This window comes from Pseudonaja textilis, chromosome 2 (assembly GCF_049901715.1).
Source record: "Pseudonaja textilis isolate UNSWEBS1 chromosome 2, rPseTex1.2, whole genome shotgun sequence".
Taxonomy (NCBI): Eukaryota; Metazoa; Chordata; class Lepidosauria; order Squamata; family Elapidae; genus Pseudonaja; species Pseudonaja textilis.
Window position 1 is genome coordinate 108,251,617 of NC_141991.1, and position 27,585 is coordinate 108,279,201.

Consider the following 27,585-nt stretch of genomic DNA (forward strand, 5'->3'; position numbering starts at 1 on the left):
ATACACCTGACTGATAAGAAGAGCTGGGCATAATTGAGCCAACTCCCAAATTCACAGCCTGAAGCATACTAAGAGCAAACCTTTTTACAGAATGAATTTAAGAGTTGTTCAAAGCAGCTGAAAAATTATAAAATAGCATGGGAACTAATAACATGAAAACCAATTTGCTAGAGTAAAATAGAAGGGAAAAAAAAAACCTTCCATAATATCAACATAGGAGTAAAAGCTAAAAGGGAGAATAAGCAGTGTTATAAAGCTTAAGAAAATTAAGTAAAAATCTTCACCTGGAATTAAACTTGGAATTATATTAGTGTAGATTTGTTTTCTGAATTAGGACATAATAATTTTTATGACATGTTACTTTTATGGAGTTTATTTTAAAGTTGTCACTTTAATGATAGCAATTGTTATTTAGCATAATAATCTTTCTATTCAACCTATTCATACTTCGTTCTGCACTTTGATGTTCATTCTATCTGCACCCCAGAAATTCAGCATATTCTAATGTGTTTGCACAGGCCATTCGCTTTTTAATTCAGTGGATGTTCATTCAACACCCATTCCTTCTCAACCCTAATTCTTCTTGTTTTATCACACACATTCCCAGTGCATTCCACACCTGATGTAATCCACACACATTTCCATATACTGAAATAAAGTATGCAGAGGCAAGTAAAAATCATTTTCACTTATTTTGACACATTTTCTTTTCAACAGACTGTGTTCAATCAATAACCTTTCTAGTAGTTGTTTTAAAATGTCTCTAATTGCGTTTCCATCTTTAATAGAGTCCCAAAAGTGCTTTTTCAAAAGGCAACTGGACTTTGTTTTTCCTTGAAGATGTTTTGCTTCTCACCCAAGAAGCTTCTTCAGTTCTGACTTCTGTCTTCAAGGAAAAACAAAAGTCCAGTTGCCTTTTGAAAAAGTGCCTTTGGAACAATCATGACCACCTGGGTGACTGAGAATCTCCATAGACACATTATACTAAGATACCCAAATTCATCTCCTTGTTTTAGTTTTTGACCATTTATACCATATATAACATGTAGTTATTCACTTCATTTTTTCCTGTCAAATGCAACTGTTTCAGTTTCAATACATGTATTTTCAGAACCATGCTCCTCCTTACAGTACTGTATCAAGTCCAATATTCACCATAAATAGGTCTCTGCCAATGACAAAAATACCTAAAGATTTTACAATAAAATAGCAGACCTTGTAAATACATGTTCAATTAGCTGTAATATGGAAATATTGCACCTCCCCCACCCAAAAGAATAAACTATGGCCCTCTTGAAACATATTTTGGCAATGTTTCTACATAAAACCCCTTAGTCTTACTAACAACTGATTAAACAAATCACAGTAATCATTTTGTACATCAAACCATCATACAGCAAAATCAACCAAATTGTCTTTTTTGTTCATATTTATTACAGCCACCAAACTCTTTTGCTTGAGGATATGGAAATATTGTAAATTACATAAATTGATGCTTTGTATGTATAAACCAGGACACAGCTCAATCATTAAATTTTAAAATATGGAACACAGAAACATGTATAGCTTTTCCATAATTAATTTATAATAATTTATTTAGTAACTTCCAGCTGACAAATGTTTTATGCCATTTTAAAAGAAACACAAGTTGTGTAATTAAGACAGCTCACTCTCAATCTTCACCTCTGACTGCACTTAACATTCCCAGTAACACATCAGACAGGAGAGCCAATTTGGTTACATGGTTAAGGTGCTGGCCTAGAAACCAGGAGATTGTGAATTATAGTTCCGCCTTAGACATCAAAGCTGGTGGGGTAACTCTAAGCCAGTGACACTCTCAGACCAATCCTTACAGGGTTGGTGTTGTGAGGAAAATAGAAGGAAGGAATTTTAGACATGTTTGCCATCTTGAGTTATTTATAAAAGCAGGATATAAATAATAAAACAAAAGAAAGATAATGTGAATTTTAAAATAATCTCTGCAATTATAGGACTAAAATTTAGTTTTTCACAGCTTTGTGCCAAGCTCCCAGTTAACATATTTATTTTTAACTAAAAGCTCAGACTTAAATAGCATACGGATTTTATGAAAGCCTAAAGAAATATACTGTTTAGATTCCGTATAAATTTAAGCCAATTATAAATAGAACTCAAAACAGAACAATTACGCTTACTTGAAACCACGGCAATAATTTAGGACTCCTAATATAGTTTTCTGAAAAGTATGTCTTTATGCAGATATCATTATTCTTTCAAAAATGTGCTTCCATTTTGTGTAGCAGTCTGAAAAAAATCATGTTTAAAACCAAACATATTGTATATTCCTGTGCAGCACCAGGAATTACAGCTCCCAATGTAACTGAGAATTACCAGTTAGCATGTTACATAGTCTGTGTGAATCTTCACAATTATAGAGAATCAATGCAAATTACTAGGAAATAAATAGAAGCAAATTTTGTGAAATTTACTTCTCAGTAAGGAAGATTAGGATTTTGAAAAACCAAATAGCCCACCCTCCCAAAACATACCAGGAAATAGTTCTGCCGTATATGCACAAACCAGTTTGTCTAGATCATGCTTTTAAAAAAATCATTTAAGTTTCAGAAACAACCACCCTGATTTCAAGTTCCTCACATAACAAAACATTGAAATGGATAGTCATCCAAATATGACAGAATATTAATTTAACTTACGAAGCTTTATAGTAAAACTGAGATTTGAGAGCCTGTTATTATTCCTCATGACTAACAAACCCAAACAATCTTTTACATGGTATTTCCATAGCCTATTAGAGACTTAATTCCCTTAATATTTTATGATAACTGAACAGAAATGATACAGCAAATAAAATATACACAAAAGCAGAATAGGTTGAATGGCAGTCAAAAATCAGAATGATCAAAGTAATAATGAAAAGAAACTGAAGTCCAAGATTCAATATGACACTACAAGTACAATATTAAGTATAGAACTAATTCAGGACATTTAAAAATATAAATTGGAATGTGCATATGCACATGGAACATTATGAAATAATATGGTAAACCAAACATATTTGCAAAATTAGCTTTCTTGCCAAATGTATAGATCCACAGTGTCTTTATAGATGAAACTCTGATGAATATTACTAATATATAATTAACAAAAGAAAAAGATTGCCCAAGACATTATGTCAACGTTTATGAAACTATGAATTAACACAAATATTGTCATTTTAATTACACAGATCATTGTCAGGGTATATAGTCTGGGTTCACACATCATGAAGACCCTTTTTTCAACCATAGTTTATTTGAATTCGTGACTGCATTTATCTAACTTGCTAATTAAAAACTATGGATTACAAAGCATAATGGTAATGTCCACACAACATGATAAGCAAAAATCAAACATACCATATTAAGGCTAAGCGTGATGCATGTATTTATTAAAGAGCTCAATGGCTAAAACAACAATGTAGCATTGAAAAAAATTAACTAGGGCAGCTTGAAAAAAGTAATAAAATATATAAGCAGGTAATACCTTTATAGTCATTAAGTTTTCTTTTAGAGTTTGAGGTATAAACAGTAACTATCATAATTGCATCTACAGCATTTTATAACAAGATAACTAGGAATATAATAAGCACAAGACTCTCAAACTATCACTAAACAAGGGCTGAAAAGATTTAGATTCAAACCAAATTATGATTTTACAATAAATCATTTGATAACAGGTAAATTATGCCACACATTTATCATCCATTGTAAAGAATTTCATTTTATCCTAAAAACTACAATTTTCATTCACTTTTGTACTATATACACAATAATGTATATGGTATTGAATAGCTAATTTATTTGCTAATCCCATCTGAAGAACTAAAACAACAAATGTCACACAAAATTTTTGCTGGTGTCAAGCAGAGGCAAGTAGTATTTTTTTTTCTTTTAAAATTGTTATTTATGTGGTATAGTGGTGACTCAGATCAGAACCAACTCCAAGCAGCATACTATTTCCTTTTTGAAAATCAGGATAAAAACATAATAATCAATAATCACTCAGAATTTATAATTTAAAAAGTCTTCAAATAGATCACCTTGCAATATTTATATGCAGGCACAAAAGAAGAAAGGACTGAAAGGTTAAAGATATATTATCTATCAACATTATTTAATTAATTCCTGATACAAAACTTTATGTGGCCTTCTTACTGTATGAAAAGTCTATTCTGTGATCAAAAGTTCCACAGTGCAGCTGAATCAGAAATGGCATATGGCTTCCACTGGTTAAGCCATCAATTAATACACTACTTGTATTAATGCCCATAAAGAAATAGGATAAGTAGCTTCTCTATACTAGAAAACTTATAAAACAGTAATATTCATCCTGTGTATTGTACAATTTCTAATTTAACTCTCTGAAGAGGCAATCTGTAACCCACACCCTACATATGTTTATCCATAAATTAATCCCATTTTTTAAATTAACTGCTCTTGGGGGTCCAGTAATCTGAGAGTTTCTAATATTGCCAAGGAAAACCATGAACACACCAATTATAAAGTACATGCTCTGAGGAACACTGTCAACTGATTATTATTAACTAGTGTGGGTGCTAGAGTTCAGCTGCAGAATAACCAAATATTATCATTTATGTTTACTAACTCAAGGTTGACTCAGCCTTCTGAGGCAGTGGTGGGATTCAAAAAAACTTACTACAGTTCTGTAGGCATGGTGTGGCTTGATGGGCATGGCTCGGTGCGTATAGCTTGGTGGGCATGGCAGGGGAAGGATACTGTAAAATCTCCATTTCATCCCCACCCCACTAACTGCTTTCCATCTTCGTTCTCCTGTGCAGGGCAACAAAAGAAGACCCAGCTGATCAGCTGGGACTTGGGAGGCAGAGAATAGAGGGAGGCGGGGCCAGTCAGAGGTCTATTTGCCTGTTCTCTGAACTACTCAAAATTTCCACTAACGGCTCTCCAGAACTGGTCAGGACCTGCTGAATACCACCTCTGTTCTGAGGTCAATAAAATGAGGACCCAGACTGTTGGGAGCAATGTGCTGATTCTGTAAACCGCTTAGGGGGCTGTAAGGTACTATGAAGCTGTATATAAGTCTAAGTGCTATTGCTATTCCCCTGTGGGCTGGATTCATTTTTAAGCATCTCATTAATGTGTCATTGGTCTGCATACAAAAACACAATTATCCAAATGTCTGCATATAATACATAAAACATACATGTTTACCAGTGTTTAATCACAGGAAACTGCAAGAATAGGTAACTTACTCAACTTAATATACAACGGTAGCTTTAAGAACCAAACACACTAGTTTATTCACTGAAAAATGTCTGCAAAAAAAAAAGGCAGAGGGTGGGGGTAAGGGAATTAAACCCATATATAAGTCTGTGCACCATTGTTTGACTGTAAAAATAAAAACCTGCTAAATGACCATGATAAATAAATATCTTTGTGTTTGATGTAAAAATAAACTGGGTTGTAAAAATTAAAGGGTTCTAGTATCTACTAAATCAGCCCACTTCTGTCTGTGTGTGTGTGGGGGCGGGGGAGACAGGACAACTTTTCTCAGCTTACAATGCAGTTAATTTTTCAATTTTGCCATTGGCTACTCTTTTATGGTTTTGAAAAATGTAGATTGTCAGGTCACTGAGACCCCTAAGTAAACAGGGGTCCAGGCAGAATTGGCACTCACTCTCTTATTTGCTTAGAAGATGATACTCAACAGACCAATCTCTTTAAGTGGGAAATTTTATTAGTTCATACCGACAAAGACTACAAAGGAGATTCAGTTTCTCTTAAACTTTACTGGCAGAAGCATTCACTGTATCAAGCCTCTTTAAGCAAAGTTTCACAAATAGGTCTAAATTTGATCCAATTCTGGATCCTTAAACAAAAGTTATCTAATTTCGCAGCTAAGTCCATACAGCTACATGTAGACTTATGACCACAATTGAGCCAATAGTTTTGTTGCTAAGTGAAACATTTGTTAAGTGAATTTTGTCTCATTTTAAGACCTTTTGTGCCAGTTGTTAAGTGAATCCCTGCAGTTGTTAAGTTAGTAACAGAGTTAAGTGAATCTGGCTTCCCCATTGAATTTTCTTGTAAGAAGGTTACAAAAGATGATCGCATGATCCTGGGACACTGCAACCATTATAAATACGAGTCAGTTGCCAAGCATTCGAATTTCAGTCATGTGACTATGGGGATACTGGAACTGTCATTAAATGTGAAAAACAGTCATAAGACACTTTTTTCAGTGCCATTGTCACTTTAAACGGTCACTAGATGAACTGTTGTAAGTCAAGGACTACCTGTATTACATGGTTTGCTAAATCAGTTAAAACTGGCTAGGCTCACTCGATATACTAAGTTGTAAACCGAACAGATCACACGGCAGTTGAATGCAGGGTATAGAACCTTGGCAATAATGGGACAACTTTAAACTACTATTAGATTTATATTCCACCTTTATATTTGTACAACTCAAGGTGGCATATATGTAATATTCAACTAACGAAAACTCTATCATACAAGACTCATTTAAAAAGCATGTGTATTGGCCCCAAGACACAACACTTTGTTCCAACCTAGATTGCTTGCATTAAAACCACAATCTCCACACTGATCTGGCTTTTTTTTTTCCTTTAGGTTTCCTTGTTTTCCTTCTGTAGGTTTGTTCTATGAAATACAGATCTCTACATTAACTCTTAAAAGGGAAACAGAAAGCCAGAATTATCTGGGTAGCAGGTATAAGAATCACCTGAAAACAGGTAGCAGTAACAGGAGAAAAGCAAAACAAAAAAAAACCCTCCTCCCCCTCCCCAAAATACCCAGGAACTCATTGTTTGCTTTTTAACCTACTGTCTCCACCTGTACTACAAGTTAAAGCATTCCTGAAATACCATCCACCTTATTCCATCCTTGAAAGAGGCGAGAACGGCCAGGACCAGAGTCATTATGACGGCCAAGGACCCTGCAAAGTTGAATCCTAGTTCGAGTATTCACACCTCTCTCACTGGGCTTGTAGCAGATCGATTTATTCATATTAAATGTTATTTAATAACATTAATTTGCTCATATTAAATACACCGCCCATCTCGCAATGCAAAGGCAACTCCGGGTGGCTTATTTGGGGCCACCCCCACCCCATTCAAAACCCAAGCTTGGGTAGGGGTTGGACTAGATGACCTACAAGATCCCTTCCGACTCTGATTATCTGTGATTCAAGCCCATACACACACACACACAAAACCCCTTCCACTCTTAAGGCTCCCGATTCAGCCTCTAAATCTCCTCTATCGGCTCCCGCCCGCATCGGAAACACCCTGCCCGATACCTATAAACTCTCTTTTCTTCTGCCAGCCTCCACCCCGGTTTCCCCCACTTACCGCGCCTATTTCTGAAGCCCGGGCAGAGCGCGGCACGCAGAAACCGACCGACTTGGAAGTTGTTAAGTCACTGCCGCTTCCCTCCCCACCTCAGCGGAGCCCAGCTCACCTTTTCGGCACTCGGGAGTCCACCCTTCAGCGCCACTCCCCCCACCCCCACATCCGTCCAAACGAGCCTCTTCGCTTCCTTTCTTTCTTTTCCCCCACCCCATCCCTCCGAGGAGCCTCTTCACCTGCCGGCCGCCTTCGTCTCCCTTCGCCGCTCCGTTCCTCGAACCGGGGCACCCTAGTCCCACCCACCCCCCCACAGCTCCCCCCCGCGCGCGCACCCCACCCACCCGTCCTCCCGCCCCGCCGGAGGACTGGCGCTAAGCCCACCTTACCCTGCAAGCGAGCACACAACTCCTCCTCGCGCCGCTTCTCCTTCCTGGATACCTCCGGGAGGGGCGTGCCTTACCCGTATGTAAATGAGACCGGGAGGGGGGAGGGGGCGTGGTTCTCCCGCCGCCTTTCTTTCGACTCCCCAACGGGGCTCGTGAATAATTAATTTCGCTTACCGCTTTTTTTTTTTTAACCATCCCGGCCAATCGGGAAGCGGCGAGAGCCTTCTTCTCGCTTTGCCTGCAACCAATAAGAGAAAGATCAAGGTCGGCTGCGAGAGGGTGGGGGCGGGGATGGAAATCAGCGCGCCGAGAGTACCTTAGGCTATAATTCGATCTGGTTTCTGAATGGCTTTTTGTGTGTGTGTATGTAATGAGCCTTGGCCACGCCCCACATCCGGCGTGTCCTGGGTGTACCTTTTTCCGGTAGAGGAGACGGTGTGTTAGCAGCCGGGTACAAAGTGTGTGTGTGTTGGGGGGGGGGGACATTGAACGCAGCCCGGGAGGTTCTTAATCAGTGAGGTCACTGACGGCGAGTCCTAGAATGCGGAGACGCGTTGGCAGTGCCTGCGCTCTTTTCGTTCGGAATCGAACTGCTTGAAAGCGGGTCTCCATTTGGTCAAATGGCATTTCTTTTCATCCAAAATTTTCGGTTGCCGCTTTCAAGAGCGGGTGAAAGTCGACCCGCGATATGTAAGCAAGCCTCCGTAGATTCCGGAGGGGAAATAATGTATGGCCTCCTGCCTTGTTAAATACGTGCGCGGCAGCCAAAGGATGAAATTGGGCTATATTCCTTGAAAACTGACGTTTTTATTCGCATCCCCCAATTTAGCTTGAGCCCACCCGTCTTTTGTTTTAGCTAATGTTCTGCTTCTCCCCGTCTTTCTAATAAAGGCAATAAATACTGATTTATTGGGCTCTTCCTGGAAAACACTGGACTCGGCTTATACATCAGCTACATCAAATCAAAGCACGTTATAGTTTAATGTGTTGAAGAAGTGCAGACAACTGTGACTTCTTCAACATTTATGATTTTTAAAATTGTACCTTCATCCAGTCAGAAGTAAGAATTAGATTATTTTGTTTAGATTGTTGTCTTCAAAAATGAAGACCTTCCTTTATATCAATGCCTAGGAGTTGTGATTTCTTTTTAATGTGATTAGTAGGCATGCAGTAACATTTTGAATACTGTTTTGAATATTTTAAACAGTATTTTCTAATGCTACTATTTTTACTTTCGCATTACAGTAAGTAATCAAGCTCATTGTTCTCATTCCTTCTGTGGAAATTTACAATACAAAGCATACCATCTGGCACGATATTTCTTCTAAGACAAAGGATTGCTGTTTGTTTGTGTCAGAAGCATCACAAGGCATACTATATGACATAAATTTTAAAATATAAAATACAAGATGAAAATATGTACAAATTAAACAGATCTTGCCCAGAAACTAGCAACATTAATTGCACTCTGCCGCACTGCCATGAAATCCTCAAGTTTACAAGCTGAATTTGCTGATTTTTCTCAATTATGCAAAACGAATCAGCCAATCACTATACCCTAATGCCATAAAAACTAGAACTTAAATTGTGCTCCATAAAGATACTAGAAAAGCATGAAAAGAAAAATGAGTAAACATATCAGCTGAATACAGGTAGTCTTCAACTTATGACCACAATTGAGCCCAAAATTTATGTTAAGCAAGACATTTGTTAAGTGAGTTTTGCCCTATTTTATAACCTTTCTTGCCATATTTGTTAAGTGAATCACTGCAGTTGTTAAATTAGTAACATGGTTGTTAAATGAATCTGGCTTTCCCATTGATTGCTCATCAGAAGGTCACAAAAGCTAATCACTGGTCATAAACATGAAACAATTGCCAAGCATCTGAATTTTGATCATGTGATCATGGGGATGCTGCAAAAGTCATAACTTTTGCACTGAGCCTTGGTGCAGTGGTTAGAGTGCTGTACTGCAGGCCACTTCTGACTATAGTCTGCCTGCAATTTGGCTGTTCAAATCCCACCAGGCTCAAGGTTGACTCCGCCTTCCCTCCTTCCGGTAAAATAAGAACCCAGATCGTCAGGGGCAATATGCTGACTTTGTAAAACTTGTTAGAGAGGGCTATAAAGTACTATAAAGCGGTATATAAGATAAGTTCTATTGCTATAACTCTGAAAAATGGTCATAAGTCTCATATTCCGTGCCATTGTAAGTCAAAAGGTCACTAAATGAACTGTTGTAAGTTGAGGACTACCTGTATTGGCAGAAAGTTGAATTTAATCCCTGGGGTTGCCTGTTTCTTTCACCATTTTGTTTTGCTGATAGTTTTTCAACAAACAGCTGAAGATCTTTTTGCTTGATTAGGAAAGACTGAAACTGGCCCAATTTTTTAGCTCATTTACCCTTTTCTGACACTATAGTATGGAATTTATGATTACATAGTATCCAACTGGAAAGTCCAGCATTGCAAAATAAATTATTATTTTCCTGCTTTCATCAATATGTAGTTTTTGTGCTTCAAGGAATACAAACTGCCTCAGAGCAGTCATTCTGTCACCAAATTAAAAATAACAATTTCAGCTTTATAAGCCATCATGACCTAAGTAAATCTTGCTGGACTGGCTGTAATAAATTGCACTATATATACTTGTTTCCCTGAAATAGGGCCTACCCTGAAAATAAGCCCTAGTAAAGGGAAGTGGGCATGGCCAGCACAGGAGGCGGTGAGTGCGTACAGGCGGACGGTGTCTGACAGCAGCCACAGCCTGTGCAGAACAGGTGAGTTGATTCCCTGTCCAAGCAACAGAGGCAAAAGTGCGGGGGGGCACAGTATGCGTTCCAGACGCACCGTGTGGGCCGTGGGAAAACCAAGACGGTCCAAAGAGTCGGGCATCTCTTGCCTTTCCTGCAGCATGTCTGGATCGCATGCCTCCCCCCCTGCACACCTCTGCCTCCGTCTGCTGCTTGGACAGGGAAATCAACTCACCTGCACTGCGCAGATTGTGCAGCCCCAGAGTGCACCAAGGGACTGGTGGGCTGAAACTGCTGCTGGATACTGTCAGTCCCTGTGCAATTGCTGCCCCTTGTGCACATGCCAGGTGGGTGGGGCACTTAGCTGGGCTGATCACCCTGAAATGATAAGACCAGGTCTTATATCTTCAGTCACTAAGCAACTGGTCGTAAATTGAGGACTGCCTGAATGTATAAAATTACACATACCTCCAGAGCTAGAAACATGTGATGCAAGTTAATCATCCTATCCATTCTCCCTTTTGGTCTTTGTGGTTTTTTAGCACATCATGATTTCACCCGTAATAAGTAAATAAATATCTCCAATTTGATGCTCTCAAGCCTGTCTGGAAGGCAATAGACTGAATAAATCCTGCATTAGCCATCTTTTTAATCCTAAAGTTCATATTCTCAGGATTCTATACAGATAGTCCTCGACTTAAACAACCACGGTTGAGCCCAAAATTTCTGTTAAGTGAAACATTTGTCCCATTTTACAACTTTGCTTGCTGTAATTGTTAAGTGAATCAGTGTGGTTGTTAAGTTAGTAACATGATTGTTAAATAAATCTGGCTTCCTCATTGATTTTGTTTGTCACAAGGTTGCATGATCCCAGGACACTGCAGCCATCATGAGTCAGTTGCCAAGCATCTGACTTTTGATCACATGAGCATGAGGATGTCACAATGGTTGTAAATGTGAAAAATGGTCATAAGTCTCATTTTTCAATGCCGTTGTAACTTTGAATGCTCACTAAATGAAAATGTAAGTCGAGGATTTCCTGTACTGAATTAACTCGTTGCCTAGATTCACATGACTCATTGCAACTAACTATACTGGCTCGGTTTGGGCAATACAGTATCCTGAACTATAATCTAGCCAACCACATTTTAGTCTAACATGTTAATTAACTCACCCTACAGCTACACAATCTTCTTGCTCCTTACTTATTATAGTTATATATGTCCCTACATACACCAAAACAGCTTAGAACAGTTTAAATCAGTGTTTTTCAGCCTTGGCAATGGCAACTTGAAGAGGTGTGGATCTCAACTTTCAGGATTTCAGCCAGCCATGGGTGTCAAACTCGCGGCGTCATGTTGCCGTCACGTGACGTGTTGCTGTTTTTCCCCTTTGCGTAGCTGGGATGGGTGTGGCCTGCACGTGACGCATCCAGCCCACAGACCACCAGTTTGACATCCCGGGTATAAACTAAAGCAAAGATGCCTTTCAGCCACATGTAAGGATTTGCTTTTGGCTAACGTCTGTCAATTTTTTTTTTACCTTTCGGTCCACATCCTTGATGCCACTTTTTATTCAGAGAGAACTGTGCAACAATCTATGGATTGCAATGCAAGGCTATGAAGTTTGTTCAGAAACCCACTGTCATTCTCTGCTTTTGTCTTATGTCCTTTCACTAAGGCAGATATACACAAAGTCTAATTGAAGACTGAATACAACAGCAAATTAGGCTGGAAAACAATTAACTGTGTAGAAAAAAAAGGACTCTCTTCTGTTCCTCTTCATGTGTAAGTTAATTGGAGCTGAACAAAAAGGTTTCTGAGGCAGGCCTAGTGCTTCCACCCCTCATAGGGCCCTACTCCTACGTAAAAGTGAAAAGCTGAGGTGAAATTATTTGTGCTCTCTACTACTAGTGAATGAGCGCGCACACACACAATCACAATGAGCTGCTGCACTTCAAAACTTAACCACTATCTCTACAAACTAGGAGTACCCGAATATATACTATCTTATCTGCTAGCTCTAAATAGGTATTCTCAAATCTGGAGCAACTCCACACTGAAGGCAACCTAAACCCCATTTCCAGTCCATACCATCCAAATGATGAGATTTTCTTGCAGAATGTCAGAGAGCAAATGTTTGTAGAAGACAAGCCTTTAAACAGATTTGTATATTTTGGCTTCCACAAGACACAAGATGGTGTTGGTGCAGATCCTTTTAATGTAGCAGACAATCCACCAAGAGCTGTATGTGTGAAGGCTTTCTACTAGTCCTCCAAAGTCATGCAAATGCATTCGGGAGGCTCCTAACACTTGAGTGATATGGGGGCATTTTGTCTTTGATAAAGATGCAGTGCTTATCATAACTATAGACAATTTGTTACAATTGTTGATGGTAACAATTATAAACCACCGCCAGAGAAGAAAGTCTCAGGGTACATAATGCCCTGTATCAGTAACCCATGCTGATCACCACCCAACTGGATGACTGTACTTTCAATTCTGCATGGAATTTCCTTTGAAGGAGACACAGCAACTCTGGCTGGCACAATATGCAGCAGGTGGACTCTTAGTGGGACAATTCCAGCAATATAGAATTATACTTATAAATTCATTGCATTGGTCACCAAGATTGCCAGTTAAATTCAAAATGCTGGTTGTTTATTTAAAGGTCTACAGTGCAGAACTTAAATAGATTACATAACACCTTGCCAGAGCAATTCAGTGTTTGGTCCAGAGGGTCTGCTTAAACAAAGTACCCAAGACATGATTCTTCTCTGATAACCCTCAATCTCTGAAAAATACTCTCCTGCCAGAAGTATGTGCAACTCCCATTTTTCAGAAACAGCTCAAAGATGTGTTTCAATGAGCCTTTAGTTCCAGCTGAGCTGAATAGTTTTGCTCTTTGGGTGATGCATATTTTTTAAATGTTCATATTCGTTGCTCCTCTGGGACTGGGAGAGATTATAACCACCATAAATATTTACAAATATATATTTCTATGCATATATTGCATACATCATTTTGCCAAGAAAAGATATTACACGAAACCTTTTAGAATTCTGTTATCACAAATAATTTTATTGCTTTAGCTTCCAAAATGAAACAATTGAAAACGCAAAACAATTTTTCTGCAATTTCTATGTAAAATCCTCATGACAGATACACTTAAACAAAAAAAATATTGTGCCTTTTTTCTTAATAACAGTGCAAGGTTCGACTGTCTTGGAATTTCATAGTAGGGAGAAAATGTCAAGATCTGCAAAAAAATAAAAATAAAACCCACAGCAGCCAAGAATGTAAAATAAACTTGGTGATATAAACTCGCTTAAATTGCATCAAGAAGAGATGTTAGAAAGCAAATACAGATCGTGACTTTCCACTAACCAAATCCTAAGCAAATTAGATAAATCTCTTAGATCTGCAAATGGAAAATACAATAAGTGTTGATATAATTACATTGATTCTGGCCTCCAACTTTTCTTGTAGAAAAAGTAACAAATGATCTAAATATCCAGCTATTCTCATATGTTCCATGTTTGGGTCTGGAACTGAAGATTACTTAAGAAAAAAAATATTTTTGTCTTTGCTATTTGATGATTCATGAAAGTAGCTTCCAACTTTTACATTCAGCTGATGCCGAAATATATTTTGGGACTCTGCCTAGGCTCAAATTCGTGAACTGTTCCAGATTGGCAGAAATGCTAGCTTAGGCAATAGCAAACTAAAAACAGAAAACTTATGGATTAAAAGAATAAAATAACTGTATTTCTAATCAGGACAGATTTTGTTGGAACAGTTCTTTCTCTTTAGGCGCTCCCTTTATAGAATATGTGTCCTCTGGCAGCACCGTACTGTTAGTCAGAACTCCGGGCAATATCCTACTGAACAATGTCAAACCCTGAGTAATCTTTTATTTCGGAACACCCATTTATAAAACAGCTTTTCCAAATGGTACTCTCAATATCAGGGATAAATATCAATTGGCAATTTGAACTCCTTAAAAGAGAAGAAAGTGAGGTTTCCGTTGTCAACTACAGCGAACACCACTGGAACATCTCCACTTTGATAAGACAGTTGCTTGACAATCTTCAGGGATGGGACCTGCTCATCAAAACTGGAAAAAAAAAACACCAATCCAACTTTTTTTTTTCTAATTGAAAATAATTTTAAACAGTCACATCATAAAAAGTATTACTGTATTTGGGGGCAAGAGACAGGAGATATCTGTTCTAATGAAACAGAGTACTGTTTATTTATTTATTTTTTGGTGAAATCAAGAACTCCAATAACAGCCAGTATTGTTATAACCAGAGGATCTAATGTCAGGATGGACTGGGATCTGAAGTCCTAAATCTGTTTGAACAGCCATCTATCACAACAGATTCACCACAAACAGGACAATTGTTACCTCTTTTTCTTTTCCATCAAACCAAACCGGACAAGCCATGTAAACACATGCGCAAAATATATAACAGATTGAAATTAGATTACAAGCACCTATTACCTTTGAACGTGCATCCGGACATAAGGCTTTCCAGGATCATTCTTTTTAAAAGTTGAAGCACCATCAGCAGGATACACATCAAAATCTATTTTTAGCTCTGATGAATCATTCTGTAATCTGTAGAGGTTAATCATTAGTATAAAAATTTAGCAATTCTCTGATGGCCAAAACAAGGGATGAAAAAAAAATCTTCACGCACAGCAAATCTTACTAGAAATTATAATTAGCCTTCTCCCTACCTTTTTGCAACCCCAAACAGTTAATGCTGAAAGTTAGTGGCACAAGGTCTCACTATTTAAGCCAGAAAGGACATGAAAACTATAGCATAGGTTGTAAGCTATCCTTTTATACCAAGAAATCCTCACCAGAACTTCCCCATATTTCTCTTTCCATTACTGGTTCAACCCTGTAAAAATTCTTTTGTTAAGATTGGATTGGATGAAGGTGCTTGCTCCTTGAGGATAGTTTGATGGTGAATTCATTAATTCCTGTGCCTCCCTATGCCATGTATTCTTTCAGTTTTGTTTGTTTTGAGTAGTGATTTACAGATGTTTTACCCTAAATGCAAACTGTCTAAAGTCACTTACTGAGGCAGCATAAAAAATTGATGATAATAAACCAATTGCCACAGCTGTCAGCTTTCTCAAAATGTTACTTTAAGTCCTCATCCATTAAAACATGATCCTTGAAGTCAGCTGGATAATCCATACTGGACGTGAACATGCCAGAAAGGAAAGTAGCAGGATGGCATATCTGACTCAGGATTAAATTTTAAAACAGAGTGGAATTATGTAGCAAGCAGTGGAAGCAATTTGTGGAAAAAATTACATCCCTTTTCCTCAAACACTCAAAATGTTTTCAATGCAGAGGATCCCATGGGCTTGTTCTAGGGTCTAAAAAAAAAAGGCAGATAGCCAGTGGTACACTGAATGACTAATGCAACATGATGCTCAACTTCATTTCCCAGGCATGTAATTACCGTAATTACAGTAAAGACCAAACTGCCTCCTTAAACTGGAAAGCATCTGCATTAAGAGAAAAACCAAAACTCAGTGAGATAAATTTTAAGATTCCAGATATCTCCATCACTTATAGCCTAAGGGCAGGAGGATTTCCTAGAAACTATTACATGTTGAAAAAAATTTAAGCAGACTTCCTCAGTTTCATCTTCTTCCTTATTAGCTTGGGGACAATGGCAATTCTAGTCCAACATATCCGGAGAATACAAAGTTTGGACTGCTATAGTTAAGACCAGCAGAGTATGCTTATTTGAATCTGACACTTATTTACTTTTATTGCATTTAGTTAAAAGAATTGCAATTTAACAATTAACACTTTACAACACAAGAGATGTATTGTGATGCACTGCATAAAGCACCTTCAAAATTGGATAGAATTATTTGCACTGCACAGAAGGGCTTAGGGGCTGCTACTCATTAAAGCAGCTGGATTTTTCGTGATCCTGTGCAACCCTGAAAAATGATGCTTTAATGAATAGCAGAGAGATGTCACACAATTTAGGGGCAGAACCATTAGCTCCAGAACATTTTCCAAGCGTAAACTAATGATTCGTAATGCTTTTGAAGTAAACATCCGCACGTATATGCTATAGAAGAACCCATGACCCCCCAGAAGTTGTTAAACCTGAAAAGTTAGCACTCCAGCTAGTAGGGTGTTTCAGAGGGCTGCAGGTTCTGCTTCCTGCTCAATATGACTGTTGCTCATACCTACAATTGCTGGGAGAAATTTAAAGCATTTAGCTCATTTTCTGTGTTTGATACTTACTGAAATGCTTCCTCCAGTAAGCGTGAGGGTTGGAAAACACTGATCTGTTGAAGGATGTCAGCTGGAAGGGAAGGAAAGAGAAGAAACTTGGATTAGGGCCTTCACAAAACATGCCTCTGCCAATAAGCCAGCTATTCTGGCATTCAGAAATTAAACACCTTAAACAAAGCCGCATGTATCCTTCTTCAGAGAACAAAGGTCAGACATTCCTTTGGAAAGAGTTCATAGTTTTAAATTTCTAGGAACTCATATTTCTGACAATTTTACTTGGTTGGTCCACACTATGGCCACTGCAAAGAAGACCCAACAGCGCTTGCACTTTCTGAGGTTGCTGAAAAAGAGTGGTTTGGGTAAGAAGTTGCTGGTTACTTTTTACCGGTCTACCATCGAGAGAATTTTGGCATACTGTTTTAACAGTGTGGTATGCTGGATAAGAAGATGCTCCAGAGAGTTATAAACACTGCACAAAAAATCATTGATTACTCTCTTTGGAAGAGATTGCGAAGACCAGACTCCTCTCTAGAGCACTAAAAATCTCCAGTTCTCATCCTGGACATTCATATTTCTAACTGTTACCATCAGGGAGGTGTTATAGGTGTCTTAAAATGAGGACTAATGGATTGAGAAACAGTTTCTTTTCCAAGGCAGTAATTGTCTTGAATCAAACAGTGCATTTGTGATTTGGTCCTATTATTATTATTATTATTATTATTATTATTATTAGACTCTGTAGTATGATTGTGATGGGGTGTTTGGGGCACTGTGCTAGAATAGCTTTCAAATTTCATTGCATTCGTGGAATGCAATGACAATAAAGGTATTCTATTCTATTCTATTCTATTCTATTCTATTCTATTCTATTCTACTCTACTCTACTCTACTCTACTCTATTCTACATTCCTCTCTTTTTCAGAAGCCACAATACCTGTGGAAAGTCCTTGGTTTGGTTTCACAAGTGGGGCAACTGTCTGTATGCAGCGATCTTCCAGACCACTCCTCTCTCTCAGAAGTGCCTTGTACTCTTGCCAGGTGGTGCAACGCCGGACTTGGGCATCCTCGTTGACACTGATTTTGTATTTGCTCTCCCACTTCAGCTGCTTCTGTTCCTTGCGGGTCAACCTCTCCTGTTTCTGGTTGAGCCACCTGCGCCAATGGCTGGCATCAATTGCCCGTGCTATTACGTTCTCTGGGAGGAGCCTCTTATCAGGCTCTGGCAGGAAGACTTGAGGGCTATCAGCACCCATGTTAGGAAAACCAATGGAGGTGAAATTCCATCTGGATACACAGATATCCTTATGGCTTTCCCCAAAGGTCTTCCTACGTGTCTCTTTGTAATCTTGAGCACAAGTGGGCGCTCCACTGCAGTCTCTTGTGGCACTTGAAGATGGGACCAGTTCAATATTTGCAATTTTTGGATCCGGTGTCTTTATTGTTGCTTTAGGTGAACCATCTGATGCGGTAGAACTGGAATTAGTATGATGGATCTTAGCCTTTTTAGGTGACCGTTCTTGGGATTTCTCAGATAGCTTGAGTTTCTTCTCTTGTGATCTTATAAAAGAGAAGAGGATAAAAAGATGGGCACAGGTTATCTTTTGCTATCAGAGAATTGTTCAAACACATTATTCATAAACTGTCATTTGTTCAAAAGGATGCAAGTAATTATACCGCATCCACTTTTAATCATTTTTCAAACAACAATTCAACCCATTCAAAAACCTCTAGACACATAAAATACTCAAACAATTCCTTAGTTGCCTGATTAAACTAGGGCTTTTTAAGTGACAGCTTTTGTTTGAGTGTTGTGAACCAATGAGAGGCAGCATGCAACTTTAATGAAGTATTATTAATAGTTTAATTTCTTAACAGTAAAAAACAGTAAAACGGTAAAAAAGTGCTTTTTCAAATGTTGCGCACCTGCGCAATATCAGCTGTCCAGGCAGCACAGCTTATGGTAGATTACAGAGGCGCGTGAAGCGTGAATGCGCGCACAAAATGTAATTACCAAACCCGTTAAATCCCATCCCTGGTTGAATCCCACCCCTGGTTGAATCCCACCCCTGGTTGTAAGTTAAGGACTGCCTGTAGTGGGAGTACCTGTATAGCATACTATCGGCCATGTTGGCTGAGGTTGCTACAAATTATGTTCAGCAATAACTGGAGAGCTACTTGTTCTCCATCTAGTTTAAAATAAAACTTTAAACTCGTTAGAGCAAGAGACAAATATGAAGACAAGAACAAAATAGAGGCATTTCTCAGTGCTTAAATCCATGCCCCCCTGGGGGAAGCTTGTCAAGGCCATCACTCCCACTACCCAAATGATTTTACCCAAGGCTGGAGCATCTCCTCTTGTGGCTGCTTCTTTCCCTGCTTTGATAATGGCTATCCAGATTCAGCTGCCTCTCATAAGGTGTTGGAACAGTGCTGTAAAAGAGAAATCCCCCCCACCCCCAAAAGATCAAAACAATCGGTTCAGAAACAGTGACAGGTCACACTAGAAAAGCAAACCTTTCTTCCTTTTTCTTCACTGATTAACCACCTGCTCAGTTAAAGTCAAACAGAGAAGCAAAAGACCAAAAGAGAAATACAATTACCTTGGGAAGTAGGGATATTAAGAAGGGAGAAGAGGGAGCAACTGTGCAAAGTTAAAGAGATGCATAATGGACACACTGCCAGGAGAGAGGGGAAATGATTGTCAAACAATTACCTGGAACGGAATCTCAAAACGATGTAACCCAGTCGCTTCAAGTGGCTATATACCTTACAATAGGGATGAAATGTAAGCAGTTCACATGAGAAAGGACTCTTCATTCTTTAGAGATTCAATTATCAAACTTTTTTTAAACCTGAACTGTGTGTGCATGAAAGCCACCTTCCTATTGGTAGGTGGTTCATACATACAACGTCTCCCATATTATACATACAGGAGGATTTGTAGATGCTCCCAGTTAGCATTTAAATAGCCATTTGTCATGTAAACAAAACTTTGAATACATTAAAGTCAACTACACAAAATCAATTTAACTGGTTCAACTTGCAGCCTTCACAAAGCACAGAAAATTAAGGCCACAAGATCCATACCAGAAGGCAGCCGTGGCAAACTATTTCCATAAGGCTACCAAAAAAACATAGACATATCCAGGTAGTTACTAGGAATTGAGCCCCATTCGAGGGAAATTTTACTTTAAAAAGTAACTTCCAAGTAAACATATAAAATTGTAATACAAAAGTGATGGGGCTCCATAGCAACAAATGATACGGAGATAGTTAACATGCTGCATCATTTTTAAAATGCAACATTTTAAAACCATAAAAACCATTAAAATGTAACATTTGACCACAATAAACATTGGTTTTTTTTCCATCCACCCAGAAAATATCACAATTTTAACTAATGAGATTTTTGTACCCCTGGGATTCTAATCAACATTGAAGTCTCCGCTGAATAAAATTTAAGAACACCATCGAAATGTTTCAAATGATATCTGCTCTCTTTTTAAAACAAACCACCCCTTAAAAATGAGGAAGAGACCATATAATAATCAAAAGGCACAACTTAGCACTTGCATTGATGGAGGTATGAAAAATTATTAGCAAGTTATGCTATATAATAATCAAAAGGCACAACTTAGCCTTTGCATAGATGGAGGTATGAAAAATTATTAGCAAGTTATGCCTTAAATTATTAACAAGTTAAAGAACGGTATGTTTTTCATTCAACCATCAAGTCCCTAGGCAAACTGGTAAAGTTGCCTGAATTCTGAATTCTGGGCCTAATACCATATTTGCTCAGACGGTTTAGCAATAATTTAGGTTGGACTGCAACTTGAAGTATTTAAGTAAGTGGCCGTTATTAATGCTTCAAAGTCAGGACTAGAAACAGGTTTTTAATGAGTGATTCCCCTTTTCAGTCTACTCTACTTTTTAGGGTATACCATCAAGATATCATACTGCAGAGTAGTATTGTCCTTGTGAAAACAAAGCAGGACAGTAGTATTCATTATAAACAGTTAACCTCAAACTTCAATGGAATATCCTCACATGCCCTTTCACGTCAATTGAACTGCACAACTATTTGTGATAATATAATTACAGCAGAACTGCCTGCTTTGAAATTTAATGCTTCTTTTAAATTGCCAAATTTACTTCCACAGATGTTGAACTCCAAATTTTGAAATCCACCTGGTATTTTAGTAGGCTGACCGACTTTGGAGACAGCAGCTCCTCATACGCTTCCTGGACTGACAAAGGTAGGTCTTTGTAGAATAACTGAAGGGAACCCTGTAAGAAAAAAATAAACGTTCAGCAACTATGCAAACCTACCACTGTGGCGATTGCCTCAGATATTCTCTGGGATCCAAAGAACTACACCAAGAGCTACACGTATCACTTGGATGTCTGTGGAGATACTCCTTGTATAACAATGGTCATTGGGGCCAGAATTTCTGTCCCTAGGTGATACAATTAGGAAGTGTGATGTATCATGACAGCATCGTTTAGCGATGGCAATCCTAGAAATCCCCATTCCTGTTGTTAAATGAGGATTGCGGGTTAATGATTGCAACTTAGGACTTTTGGTCAGCTTCCATCAAACTCAATGAGCAAGACAGCTGGAAGTTGCAATTCCTGATCATGACAAGCCTTTTCTTAGGTGGCTGGCAAACCATGCAGCAGGCAGATGAGAGCACTGCCATTCAAATGGGCAGGATGTGGATGCTGTAGCCTGGTGCAAGTGAGGCAGGGGTGGGAATTCTACTAGTTCGGACCAATTTAGATGAACCAGTAGTTCCGGTGATCATTTGGCACCGCCCACCTGCCACTGGCCTTTTCCTGTGCTTTATTTCCTTGTTTTAGAGCACAGCTGATTCATGCGGCAGAGCAGTTTTGCTGCACCTCAGCTGTTTCGCTCACTGGGGCTGCAGTAGAAGGTAAGTATTATAGCTGAAAATTGTCTTTTTAAAATGTTGGGCATGTGCGCTAAGCACGTTTGGCGCGTGCGTGCACAAAGCACCACCCACCAAACTGGTTGTTACACCGGTTGAATCGCACCACTGAAGTGAGGCTAAGAGGGTAGATGGCCTGCAGTGTAAGCATAGCTGGGTGGGGAAGCATGGCTTCTCGGGAGAAAAAGCAATGTGAGCAAGAACAACTTGCAACCTTACCCACACTTCCAAATTGACTTTACTTTTGGAAAGCCAGTAGGCAAGGTTGCAAATAGTGATCATATGACCATGGGATGTTGCAACCATCGCACATGTGAGTCAGTTATCATGGGCCTTAATTGCAATCAAGTGATCACATGGATGCTATGACAGCCACAACTCTGGGGATTGGTTATTAAGTACCACTTGTTCAGTGCTTTGATTGCAATTGCTGAATGAGTGGTTGCTAACCTGTAATCTCAAGATACAAGACTTGGTTTTACAGTATGATCACACAGACCCACAGAATGAGCCGCTTGGGGCAAATTCTGTAAATAGAACAATTGCAATGAGAATACTGCAGCCGTTTTGATGATACCCAATTCCAAGAACTGTACACTGGTATTTATAAAGTCATGTACATCTATATGTTTCAAACAGATGTGCTTTCTGCAGAAGAAACTAGTGTTGCAATATCAAGGAATGGGAGATGGGAACATTTCCTGTGAGTCTGCTCATCCCACCTTGCATGTCCATAAGAAGGGACTGACATGAAGATGTGGCATTTATTCAGAAGATTTTATGTGTAATCCTGATTGTGCAGGATTCTCAATCCTATGGAGATTGCAACCATTCTTAGCAGTGTGGCTATACTCTCATTTCAGATGTTCCCATTAGTAGGAGGTTAAGAAAGAGAGCCAACTCCCCTAAGCAGATTTCTTCCTTAACTCTTGAAAAAGTATTATATGGCTGTAGTCACTCTAGCATCCCTACCTCCTAATCCTGTTTTCCAAATAGTTAGGCAACTTTCTTTCTTAATTTACATGATTATTCTGAGGTAAAATTTGGAACCGTGTGTAAAGACAAAAACAAACAAACAGGGGAGATGCTTAGCTACCCAAAACTGCTTCATCAGCTTGTGGATGTGATTTACTTACACATTCTAGGAGATACAAGGCTTCTTCTGGAAGCAGGCACTGCTTTCCATGTTGTGTAAAACCCATGGTGTGCCAGAATTTCCCCTGATGGCAACAACAAACATTGTTAATTCAGGGGATCAATCCCAATTTCTATTAACATTTCAAAAAGAACAAAATAAGCCCAGGCTTGTTGGAGAATTCTAGGAGTCTTTCCCTTCATGATTCAGTTGGACCATCGTTATGTGAATTAAAACTGTACTGAAGAAGGGAATTTCATCCTTGTGCCAAAGGCTTGAATTACAATTGGGGAACATAAAACCCCAGAATTCTTGGTCTCCCAATGCACCCTATTGTGTGTGTGAGAGAGAGAGAGAAGTTAGCCTGATGTCCAGTTCTCCCAAGTTCAGGGATTGAATTACTGGAGGTGAGACAATAAGTATTCAATATCTTTGTTGTCTTAATTTTCAAAACAGCTGTCTTTTAGACAACTATGGGGGACAGGAAAGAAATCAAGAGTGCACAGATTTCATTTGCTCAACCCATAGCTTCTTTACCCACATCATCTTCCAAGAATCATAGCTGGTTCCAGTATAAACAATGCCACAGCTGCAACTCAAACATTGCAAATACAGTTTTTATTTTCAGCAATTTGATGAAAGAGAGAGGACACACATTATTCAGTGGCAATGTCATAATATGAAAAACTGAAATCAACTCTACTACATCTGGCTCTGATCTGAAAGAAGCCTCTGGTTACTGGTATGTGCTGCTCTGAGATAGAAGCTGATAATAGTAAGTTATTTAAGAGCGTAGGAATAACATCATATAAGATACGGTAGTAAAACTTACTGCAGGTGATTTCAGTTCCACAATACCTTCCTGGGGCTTCCACTCTGCCTTCACCAAATTTCCCCTATAAAGGAAATTTAAAAAATTAATTTTAGCAGAAAGCAGAAGATTTACATCTTCTTAAAATAGTAGCTCCAGAATTACTATGCATATACAACAAAGAAGATTATTGACACCCAAAGCCATTTTCTACCAGCACAGAACAGCTAACAGAAAAGACACAGATCTAGGAAGAAATAATTTGTGGTGTCTGGATCATAGAGCACTTACTCTTGTCCCTAGGATTTTAAATAAGTTAACCTATTGTGAGAGAGTAAAGTTGGGGTTGCTTTCTGTGCTTTGGAAGAGCCTCTGTAGCCAGGCTGAAAAGCTTCCCACCCCCACATTCCTCATGCCGTCATACATTCACTTTACTCACAAGCATCTAAGCCAGTGTTGCAGCTGCCTGTGATAATTGAGCCACTCCCTGGTGTTTTCAAGGATGTGCTGACGTCCAGAGGCAGCATCTCTCCACCTCAGGCCCTTGGCTTACAAGAACAAATGCTAAGGCAGAGTGGAGAGGGGTGCAGGAGGAAAAGTGATGGCAAATGGCATATAGAGGGGAAGTGGAGGCATGATATTGGCTGCTATTTTGAGCTGGTAAGAGGACCACAAGCTACTGTCTATCCTGCTGGCAGTCCTGCTTAGAGCTTTGCCCAGAGCTTGTCAGCTACTAGAAAAGGAGTAACCACACTGAAAAAGCACCTCATCCCAACCAGTACAAGAACTTTTGGAAAAAGGCAACCGTTACTGTGGCCAATAATGTCAATCACAAAGGATATTACGGCTAATAATGTCAAAAGTATCTAATGTAACCAGCATTCCTCTTCCCTCTTTTTATGCAGATCATCCAACAAGATAACAAAAGCAGTCAGTGCTCTATTGCAATTTAAAAACCTGATTCAAATGTCCAGACTCTATATGTACCTCAAATTGTGAAGCAACTGCCTTCTCCATTATTTAGCCAAGAACTGTGTATTTGGGAACTGCCTGAAACTCTCCAATTTGCTGGATCGAGAAAAGTTTTTTCCTTTCCTGCTAAGAGACTCCCTAGTGTAAAACTGGAAAATCTAAAAACATACTAGACAAAACATTTTAATTTTTAGTTCTAGGCATAATTCATACATACAGCCGCACAACACGTTCTTCCTCCAGAAGTTCCCAATGTTCTTTCCGACATTGATGTAGCTTGGTTTCTTGTTCTTCTGATCCATCAGGAATGAAATCTTTCTGACCAAGTGAGCGCTGGGGGATCTTGTGATCACGTGTTCGAGCTGCCAGCAGTTCTGAGGGACTTCATGAGGGGAGGAATTGGGGTGGAGAGAAGGTAAGGATGATCACTTAAATATTCAATTTCTCTATAATAGATTTTTCAAATATGCTAAATGGTGGCAGATCAGACCATGAATCTATTTATTCACTATTCCCTATCAACAGCCAATTCCAGCAACTAAATATCCTATTATTCAACTTCCACAAATAACACCAGATTTTAGTATGAAGATAATTTATTTGTACATTGTAAGTGTACACCTAGTGTTTCTTCATCTTGGCAAATTTAAAACATGAGGACTTCAACTCCCAGAATTCCCCAGCTACCATGCTTAAAATTGTCCAGGTGGACAAATGCTGGCATACATACTTCTAATCTTTTCTCTAAAAGAAAAGCTTAAAACTTATATCCTTTCAAGAACCTGTTAGAGCCTACATCACCTCCAGTTTGCATGTATACCCTTTTAGCCAAAATGTACCCCCCCCCACAAAAAACACAGCTCTTTTGCTTATTTTAGTGAAATACCTTTGGAAATCCTCAAACTCTCTTTTTGCAGATAGTCCTCAACTTATGAACAATTGAGCCCAAAATTTATGTTGTTAAGTGAGAAATTTGTTACATAAGTTTTGCCCCATTTTACACTTTATGTGCCACATTGTTAAGTGAATCCCTGAAGTTGTTAAAATTAGTAACGCTGTCGTTAACTGAATCTGGTTTCCCCATACTTTGCTTGTCAGAGGATCACAAGGCACGACTCAAAACATAACTCCTGGACCCTACAACCGTCATAAATGTGAGTTATTTGTTAAGCAACCGAATGTAAATCACATGACCATGGGGATGCTACAATGGTTTTAAGTGTGAAAAATAGTCATGTCACTTTTTTCAGTGATGTAACTTTGAATGGTCACTAATTACAAACTGTTGTAAACCTATATTTACCTTCCTTAATAGTGATTTACTTTTTAAAATAATTTTAGTTTAATTCATTTCACAACAAGCCACAAAGAAAGAAGTGGTCATGAAAAAAATTCTATTTCTCTTCTATTCTTTGTTTTATTTTTATTTATTTTTTATTTATTTATTTTGATTTGTCAATTACTTACAAGATAATAGGTATAAGTATAAACTTAGTTATGAATACATGAAATGGATACATATAAGAAAAATAAAAAGAAACAATAGGACAGGGACGGTAGGCACGTTGGTGCGCTTATGCACGCCCCCTACAGACCTCTTAGGAAAGGGGTGAGGTCAATAGTAGACAGTCTAAGGTTAAAGTTTTGGGGGTTTGGGGAAGAAACCACAGTCAGGTAGAGTATTCCAGACACTGACCACTCTGTTGCTGAAGTCGTATTTCCTGCAATCAAGTTTGGTGCGGTTAACCTTGAGTTTGTATCTATTGTTTGCTCTTGTGTTGTAATGGTTGAAGCTGAAATATTCATTGACAGGTAAGTCATTGCAATCTATGATTTTATATACCATACTTAGATCAGACCGAAGACGGCATTGTGATGCTTTCTGGTTTCTTTCCATTTTTATCATATATACTCTTAAAATGCACATATGCTCTGGCGTTGCTCTTTTAGCTCCTGAGATTACCTGCTACTTTGCCTATCTCTCTTCCTGCAATGTCTTATTCTCTTCTCTTCGCGAACGCCAGACTATTGCAATTACTCCAAATAGGTGATCTCTGCTGAGAGAAGAGAAACGACCCCTACACAATTGAAGTCATTTCTAGGGAGGGCGGGACTAGCTGAGCAACCCAAATGGGTGCGCACGACCCACTGAAAAGCAGGTGGCGTAGCGTGAGGACGCAGACTCTTACTTCCTCCCTGCTTGGTTGAAACCACTGCTCCTGCATCGATCGCGTGTGCAATCGCGGCTCCCTTGGGCAAAACTCCTGGCTGGCGGATGTCAGAACGGCCCGGGGACAAGCCGCACGTAGCAAAGGCGCAGGAGGGAGAAATATAAACGCCCGTCCTTCCGATACTTCCGGCCTTCTCTCCCGCTCCCCATTCCCCACCCCCGGGAAGGGTGGCAGCTCCTTTAATCTCCCTCATCCCCGCGCCGCCCCTCCCTTGCAGATACCTGAGTAAGCGACGTCCGCCCGGAGGTTCTTCGGCCTCCATGGTGAGGTGCCAGTTCGCAGCCACTTCTTCGAACTTCCGCTCTTGCCCGCCTTACCCGCTGGGTCCTAGTGCCGTATGGATGAAGCTTCCGAGCCCCGCGGCTCAGAAGGGCCGAACGCTCGACGCGGTTGTAAACAATTCGTCGTCTCGGAGAAGAATGCCGACCGGGCGCTACCAGCGGGATAACTAAGTTTCTAATCCAAATTCTGTTTCAGGTGGAATTCCCGTTCCTCCATTCATCCAGTCAAATGTTAAGCACAGAATAGTAGAGGCACACAAAGGAAGAAGTGCCATCCATCACACAGATACGGAGGAGAATTTAGAATAGAATAGAGCTGGCAGGGACCTTGGAGGTCTTCTAGTCCAACCCCTCCTCAAGCAGGGGAACCTATACCATTTCAGACAAGTGATTGTCTAG

At 39.3% G+C, this 27,585-nt stretch overlaps 2 protein-coding genes across 6 annotated transcripts in view; both read right to left on the reverse strand.

Annotated features, from left to right (window-relative positions):
* LLGL2 (LLGL scribble cell polarity complex component 2) overlaps window positions 1-7,839 on the reverse strand; it is a 64,723-nt gene extending 56,884 nt beyond the window's left edge. For 3 of the 5 annotated variants that reach the window (XM_087924876.1, XM_026701986.2, XM_087924872.1), the window contains exon 1: window positions 7,774-7,839. The gene's annotated coding sequence lies outside the window, so the exon portion shown is untranslated. The other 2 variants (XM_087924875.1, XM_087924873.1) reach the window with 2 other exon arrangements.
* A 5,745-nt stretch (window positions 7,840-13,584) lies between these two features.
* TSEN54 (tRNA splicing endonuclease subunit 54) lies at window positions 13,585-27,217 on the reverse strand. Its single transcript, XM_026701983.2, has 11 exons — window positions 27,127-27,217; window positions 24,892-25,056; window positions 23,724-23,787; window positions 22,893-22,976; window positions 20,996-21,094; window positions 19,521-19,573; window positions 19,142-19,237; window positions 17,742-18,364; window positions 16,817-16,877; window positions 15,032-15,148; window positions 13,585-14,641 (listed from the first exon to the last, which is right to left on the reverse strand). Exons 1-11 carry the CDS (start codon window positions 27,165-27,167, stop codon window positions 14,491-14,493), a joined length of 1,554 nt encoding a protein of 517 aa, XP_026557768.2. The 5' UTR covers window positions 27,168-27,217; the 3' UTR covers window positions 13,585-14,490.
* Window positions 27,218-27,585: the final 368 nt, after the last annotated feature.